We start from the raw sequence: 7,500 nt of genomic DNA, 5'->3' as shown, positions 1-7,500 counted from the left end.
TGGTAGTGGTAGTGGTAGTGGTAGTGGTGGTGGTGGTGGTTTGTCGTTTCGTTGATTTCGTTTCATTGGTCCTTAAAAGTCTCTATGAGGAGAGATTAATTATGTTTGTATACCACGAGTGTATACAAGAGTGAATTAGATCAGAGTGTTGTTAAGGCAGTCACAAAATCGGTTGTCATGTCCCTGAAAAAACATGGCAGAAGCAGTCACGCGTGACATGGCTTCTTCTGATTGGTTGAAATTGGGGGCTCCATTTGCTCCTGTGCTGGAGCAAGACCGCAAAGTGATGCCGAAGGCATACCACGTCTTAAAACCGGGCTGATGTCAAATTTTCTTTTTTTTGTTGGTAGTCACAAATGTGCATACCCCACGGATATTGAATTAAGCTCCGATCGGGTGAATCTCCCTTTATTCCCTTCAGTGTATCCGAACTTCCCTGCCCCAATTAGAAATCATATGCTTTCCCTGCGCTTCGCGATCATGTGCGCGCGTTAGACCACTCGGCCACCGCGGCACCATTCTGTTGCGACGATGAAAGCAATTATTTATTGTGGAATCTTTCCGCCGGCCATGATTGACACAGTATTACAATATTCGATAAAGTGGACGGATGTTTTTTCTTTGAGAAAGACAAGCTTTAAAGGTAAGATGAACTTTCTACGCTCTTTCTAGATCTTGCTTCGTACTTATACTTGTGTGTTCCGCTGTGAACATTACGGTATTTTGCACAGAACGAATACTTCGTTAGCAGTATTTTGCATAGCACGAATACTCCAATATTTCTTGGGAACCGGTTTGTTCAGCCGCTTTGACGTAGAAAGAAAATAAGAAAATAGCTTTCAATGGCCAAACAAAATAAAAAATGTAATCAAGTTTTAAAAAAAACGAATTACTGATGTCCGTCACGGGGACTTCGCAGCGGTCCCCCATCCAAGTACTAACCTCATTCGCAGGAGCTTAACTTCAGCTTCATCAACGATTGAGATCTTTGTGTTAAATTCGCACATGTATCTTGTCGAACTTATTAAAACTTGAAAGAAAAAAAGTAAACTAACAAAAACCCGGTGTCTTGCCGTCATTTTGTCACAGATGCATCCTTTGTTTCGTGAGTTGTCAGTATTAAACACGCAAGGTAACTTGATATCGATGTCACTTTCGATTTTGTGATTTTACTTGTACGACCAAAAGTACGATAGAAAAATTGAACTCAGATTTAACGTACAAAAATCTCCCGAAATGTTTTTCGCTGATGGTAACTTGTATTATATTCGTGGCACAAAATTTATGATGTCTTCATCTCGCAAATTGACTTATTCTCGATCGACACTTCCTAAAAGTTCCTTCTGCTCTCCTTAAAAGCTACATATCAATATTTATTTACTTTTGCGTCAATATTTGTTTTGCTTACATGTAAGGCAGGCTAACAAAATCTGTGCCTTGCTTTGTTCGCATTTTTGGGCATTAAAATAGAATTTTTGGTCGTATGTTCCTGACGGCAAGTTGTATCTTTTGACGTCTCCCATCCAGTTACTAACCCCGCCGGAACGGGAATAACTTCAATGCAAATTGGTCTTGGAAAGCTGTCAGAAGCTTATAGTACACGCTGAAGGTTGTGATGAAAAAGAAGTTGTAAATGATCAACTTGTCAGCCTTGAAGCTAAATGTTTCTTTGATTTTCTTCAATCGTTCTGCGTTAAGTACTTTACTGAACCACATGTCTTCTCAGTGGGTATCTAGCAAAGATATCTACCATGACACTGTAATGATTTACGATACCAAAACAATATCGTGTACCACATATTACGAAAGGACAACTTCAATCTACTGAAGAAACAAGCGCAGCGTAGTTGTTAGTTATGTGTCGATCAGACCAAATCTTCAACATCCTCCCTGGTAAACCACGGACATTTCCCTACCCTCTGTGCCAGAACAGTTTCGGTTGTTTGACTTAAACAAGCGAAACTGTTCTGTGCTTGCCCCTTACAGCACTGACAAAAGTGCCGTACGTAGTACATGGGTACTTGACCGTAGCCGTTGGCCGAGAAACTAATCTTAGCCAAAAGGCCGAAAAGCGATCAGGACATGGGAAAACTTAGGTAAAAAAATTGTGGGATTTTTGGCTGGGGGGGGGGGGGGGGGGGGGGGGGTTTGAGGAGATACGGGATATTTTTTAAAGTAGGAGCGCATTGCGTACGTGTGGTAGTGCAGTAACTAGACAGTGTTTTCTCGAGAAGCGATCACTAGGGTTTTTTGTTTTCGTGTTTGATAGTTTTTTGTTCAGCTCGAGTGCAGAATCATGACGAACTTTTGTAGTTTGTGAGAACTATTTACTACTTGTAGCTTTTGTTGAGTTTTGAATCGATAATAGGAAGAGTTTTTGGCGATATCAACCCAGACTGGACTACTGGATTTAAGCTTTTTTCTTGACGAGATTTCAAGTTATTGTGAAACGTTTGGTACCAAGCTACTCTAATACTGAAATCAAGATTATGGAATTGTAAAACTGGAACTTTGGACTGGACTATAGAACGCGCAATTACGGAATTTTACATTTTTGAGCATTCAGAGAAATGGAGTACACATGTTGTCTTCTTGTCTTCGCCACGGCAGATTTAAACAGTTTGCAAGAAACTAAACCAGGATTACGGGACCGGAATTCGAATACATGGCCCGGTTGTTCGAAAGCCGATTACCTTAATCCAGGATTAGCGTAAACTTTTGTTTCATGTTTTCAACTTTTTGGTGAAAGTTTCCTTTACTTATTGACTTCTTCTAATGTAAAGTTTCACGGAATATCAGCCTTGAACAGCATTTGGGAGTAGAGAACAAAACTCGTTTGTTCATTTTTAACCTGAGATTAGCATGAATCGCCTTTTGAACATTTGGCCCAGAATGATAAGTTGTTGAACTGTGATCTGTAATAAGTTTTTCGGATGATTTAAGGTTGATCTTGTAATTTTTGGATGAACGGAGTTAAGGAAGGAAGTAAAACTGTAGGATTTAAATAAAGTCTCATTTCAAAAAATAACTAAATGAAAGATCCCGTATCCCGAGAACCCGCTAATAGGGCTTCCTTGTTTGCATTTGCAAATTTAGTAACATTAATAATGAGTTTTTACAACGGACAACTTCAATCAAGTGAAGCTATGATCTTCGCAGTTATGATTCTTTTCATATACCATTTCATCATTGAGACAACTTCAAGTTATATTACAGATGTATCTTTCTGGTAATCTCTCGCCATTTTCCGAAGTTTACCTGTACTTGAAGTTCACTGTAAGTGGACAATTTGTGTTAACTGTTTGCGCATTCCGCGGATACGCCTTTGGAGGTGTCTTGTTTGTATTCAAAGGTGTCTGAATACAGAATGGTTCCATTAATTTCGCAAAATGCATCATGATAATTTTTCATCATTTTCTTCCAGGTAACCGTCATTTATTATCTGTGCATCGCATGTGGAACAGCTTGATATCTCATTGCCAACGATCCGAGTGCCTGGTGGATGAAATGTGGCTGACGGAGACCGACCTCGTTTAGACTTTCTCCATACTAATGACTCAAGAAGAGTTGGTTGGGTATCAATTTGCGAGGTTGATTTACAAAACTTGCCCTTTTTCTTTTCCCTTAAAGTTCCTTATAGTGAAATTTTTAGTGACTCATTTTAAGTGAAGATCAGACTCTAGTTAATTTTTTTTATTTTTTAAGTGAATTCTTATTCTTTTTGACGGTGTAAGCGCTGGTGGTTACGGCAACTGTGACGTCATCCTCCTTGTCATAGCATTCATCATTCGTCGTCATCATTATCGTCAACATCGTCATCGTCATCATCGTCATTGTCGTCGGCATCATTATCCGTCATCGTCATCATTCGTCGTGGTCGTCGTCATCATTCGTCATCATCGCCATCGTCATCATCATCATTATCATTCGCCATCATCGTTATCCTCATTCGTGATCGTCAACATCAACGTCAACATCATCATCATTTGTCATCGTCATCATTATTTTGTCGGCCAACAATGCCTCAACAAATTATCGGGCTGAAATAAACTCTCGAATTTCTTATTTTCTTTGCCAACACGTTTACGTGAAAACACAAGGAAATCGTGAAAATCGTGCAAGAACCAGATAATTGTACTTTCTATCTGTATTGGCAAGAGCAAGTAAAGGTTACAGAGAGGGAGAGGTCTAGTTTTTAGATTAAGCAGAAAGTGAGGAGTTCTCGGATGTTTGTTTATCTAACAGGAACCTTACGAAAGGAGGACGACGAAACCAACGAGAACGTTAACTAAATATATTATTTCCCGTTATTGTAACAATTTCCTCCAAGTCGATCGGAATGGAAATCGCGGGAATAAAATTGGCATGAATGGTGTGATTGTTTGGGAAGAAAATTAAAAATATTGTCAGGTTCTCACGTCCTCTACACAACTTCAAAGTTTGTCAATTCACGTCGTTGTCAGGAAGAAGACGGCAAAGAAATGTACCAAAATGCACGTGCAGGGCGTGCAGAGCTATTGTTTTTTGATTATAAAACCCATTGTTTTGTGGCGTCTTGTTAGCCGTCGTCGTCGTCCTATCGTAAAGCCTTTTATGTCCATTGAATGCGGACGTTGAAAGGAAACTGATTTTGAAATTCAAGTATCTTTGCCATTTTACTAATTTTATTATTATTATTATTATTATTATTATTATTATCATTATTATTGTTATTATCATTTGTATTATTATCATTATTAGTTATTGTTATTATTAATTATAAACTTATCATTTTTAAATTTTTATTCTATACCTCTTATCATTATCTTTGGAGATTTTTACACTGACTAGATAAGCCCATTGCAGAGGTTTTAGTCCAACAGTGACCTCCAATTACCCGCTGGAGAGGTCACTAAAAGGAATACCATTATAATAGTATGTATTCTAATATAATCATCGGCACAATATTACATTATAGTAAAATAATTATTATAAAAATGATTTTATTACCAACTCTCTCTGTTGCTTTATTTTCTCTTGATATAGGTAACATTTTAGAATTTCTTTCCTCCTATTTAAGAAGAATTTATTGGAGTGATTTTTAGAGCCAGTATTTAATGTGCAAATAGATAAATGGGATTGAAAGGTATGCAAAACATCCATATTAGTAAAGGTAATCACAAGATTTTGAGCCCTACGGGCTCGTGCAGTTTTGGTCATCTTTGAAAAAATTTACTCGTGCTTATTTATTCCAAATTGCACGAGAAAAATCATTTCGTTGAAAAAATTCAGGTATTACACGTTTTTGCACTGTGTTGTAGCAAAACTGCACTGCTTTTTTAGCCAATCAGAATCGAGTAATTTTTTCGCGTACATTTTTTAACAAAGTAATCATATCCTTTAATCAATATTTGCAGTTCTTAAAATGTGTGGTAAATACACTTGTTCCGACTTTTTTTAACTGCGATTCGTCGAACTGTTAAGCACCGACGCATCGTTAGTGGAATCAAAAGCGATTTACACAAATCAGTGTTACAGGGGTTATGTCACGCAAAATGATTTAACTTCAGGTCACACAGAATGCATAAAAAGTAGAATGAAACAGTGCTATAACCATTTAAAACTGTTGAGCAGAATAAAAGAAATAAAGCTAAAGGAAAGAGAAGCATAGATGGACACAAATAGACAAGATTGAAACGGATTTGGGTAATCTTGAAAAACGTGGACCCAACGATAATTTTATCGCTAAGGAAATTTCACGTTTTAAACTCGCGATTAACTATAGATTTTCCCTGAACACGCTAAAATAACGTGACATAGCCCCTTTAAGTGATAGAAGAAAACAAGAGTATTACTGCTACTAGGTAGCGTAGTTACAGCATGTTATTAGAAAGACATTTGACATGTCAAAATTACAGAACGTTCTGCTGGCTGGACCAAGACCTGCGTTATGTATTGTTTGCCACAAGAGTTACTCGAAACTCCTCAAATCGAATCCAACGAAACTTACAACCAACAACCTCACTTTCAAACCGAGGTTAAAGCTAACTCGAAAATCGCCTGTTATGGAATAAAATATTGACAACTAGTAAGACGCGAGTGTTTGCTCATGTGTTCATGCTCCGTATTAGCCAACTGGTTATCAAAAATGACATTTAAAATGGGCCAACCTGAGACAAGTTTTGGTCTGACGATAGTGGGGAAAATAATAACTGCCTTCGAAAGTTACAACGGAATCACCTATCTACACATTTCACGACTGACCCATTTTCATCCATGTTAACGTAAGGCCTTCCAGACTTGTCATTGCCACCTTGTGTATACATCAGTGGAGCATACATGCAGTTAGCGGCGCTATCGTTTCTGTTGCTGGGCGATATGTTTAAGTAATCTGGTTTCCAAGTTTGCGTGACATCCTGTTCATGTTCCTCAGTGCCTTCACCTCTGTGTAAGCTCTTATAAGGTCCATTTCCTGCAACCCATGCTTCGGAAACCAAGTAAGGAAACACGTCATCATGATCTTGCGTGACATTGTCGGGAGAGCGTGATTCACTTTCCTCGCTCGCGACAATTTCAAGTGGTGTCATCTCTGTTGAAGAGCTTGGGGTTGTCAGTTTCCTGCTGGCTTTCTTGGTGTTAAAGATTATTTTTCCAGTCTTCGTCATCAAAGCGAAAGTACAGCAAAGAATAGCCAGAAGAGCGGTTAACAAAGCGATGATTGCGATGTAGACTGCCTCGTTTGTGTCCACTGTTGAAGAGAATATAAAATCACGGTTTGTAAACTACGTTTTTCACATGGCCTGCGAGCAGGCTCTCCGGGGGACTGGGGAGAGAGAGACGGCAAGCTGTCGGAAGTCGCCTAATTTCTATGAGCAGCTTTTAGAATCTCTGTACGGTGGCCAATTTACATTATCAACTCCGTTGATAAAACCAAATTTTTGTATCAATACAAGGTCATCGGCAGCCTCGCAACCATTCATAGGCGAGGTCACTGAGCAAACAACTGTAAAATGGCCTATTCCCAAGAAAAGTTCATATTCAATTACTTAAGGTTAGTTGCAAAAGAATTCAATAACCTAGAAATATGTGCGTAAGCAAATTAAGGAAATGTTTTGCGGTCTAACCGCTAATGAAATGTGTCAGCAGTATTGCTCTACAGAAAGGACGTACAGATTTCGAAGCGGTTGTCTTAAAGAGTGTAAGATGAGTAAGTTATTCTCGAAAATCTTTATAAAATTAGGAATTGTGCTTCATCATCGCCCGTAGTCTCTTTTTTTGCTCTCTAAATGCTTGAAACGATGGCTGAAGTTACGCCCGCGTATTTGCGACCAGCAGCTTCAGCCATTTTGAACGTACGCTTTCGTTTCAACCATTGTAGAGCAAAAGATTCTACCGGAGGGTCAGAGGATAAACCCGGTTTATAATCAAACATTTTCACAGGTAAAGTTTCCCCATAGTTCTAAGGCCCGTGGAGGTGAAAGGCCTTTTGAATATCGTGCCATCCGAGTGTTGACTATGCTC

At 38.7% G+C, this 7,500-nt stretch overlaps 2 protein-coding genes across 3 annotated transcripts in view; one reads left to right on the top strand and one right to left on the bottom strand.

The window, feature by feature from the left end:
- Positions 1-5,915, top strand: part of LOC137974050 (3'-5' exoribonuclease HELZ2-like) — a 90,531-nt gene extending 84,616 nt beyond the window's left edge. The window contains exon 18 of the mRNA XM_068820965.1: positions 3,425-5,915. Coding sequence (XP_068677066.1) covers positions 3,425-3,537 — 113 coding nt within the window. The 3' untranslated portion in view covers positions 3,538-5,915. The remainder of the gene's footprint in view (positions 1-3,424) is intronic.
- The window catches only part of LOC137974053 (hemicentin-1-like), a 16,204-nt gene continuing 13,624 nt past the window's right edge, over positions 4,921-7,500 (bottom strand). The window contains exon 7 of one of the 2 annotated variants that reach the window (XM_068820969.1): positions 4,921-6,727. In XM_068820969.1, the coding sequence (XP_068677070.1) occupies positions 6,216-6,727 (512 nt within the window). In that variant the 3' untranslated portion in view covers positions 4,921-6,215. The remainder of the gene's footprint in view (positions 6,728-7,500) is intronic. The other variant, XM_068820968.1, reaches the window with a different exon arrangement.

This window comes from Montipora foliosa, chromosome 10 (assembly GCF_036669935.1).
Source record: "Montipora foliosa isolate CH-2021 chromosome 10, ASM3666993v2, whole genome shotgun sequence".
In the NCBI taxonomy this organism is placed as follows: domain Eukaryota; kingdom Metazoa; phylum Cnidaria; class Anthozoa; order Scleractinia; family Acroporidae; genus Montipora; species Montipora foliosa.
Note: the sequence above shows the minus strand (reverse complement) of the source record. Positions and strands in the feature narration are given on the sequence as shown.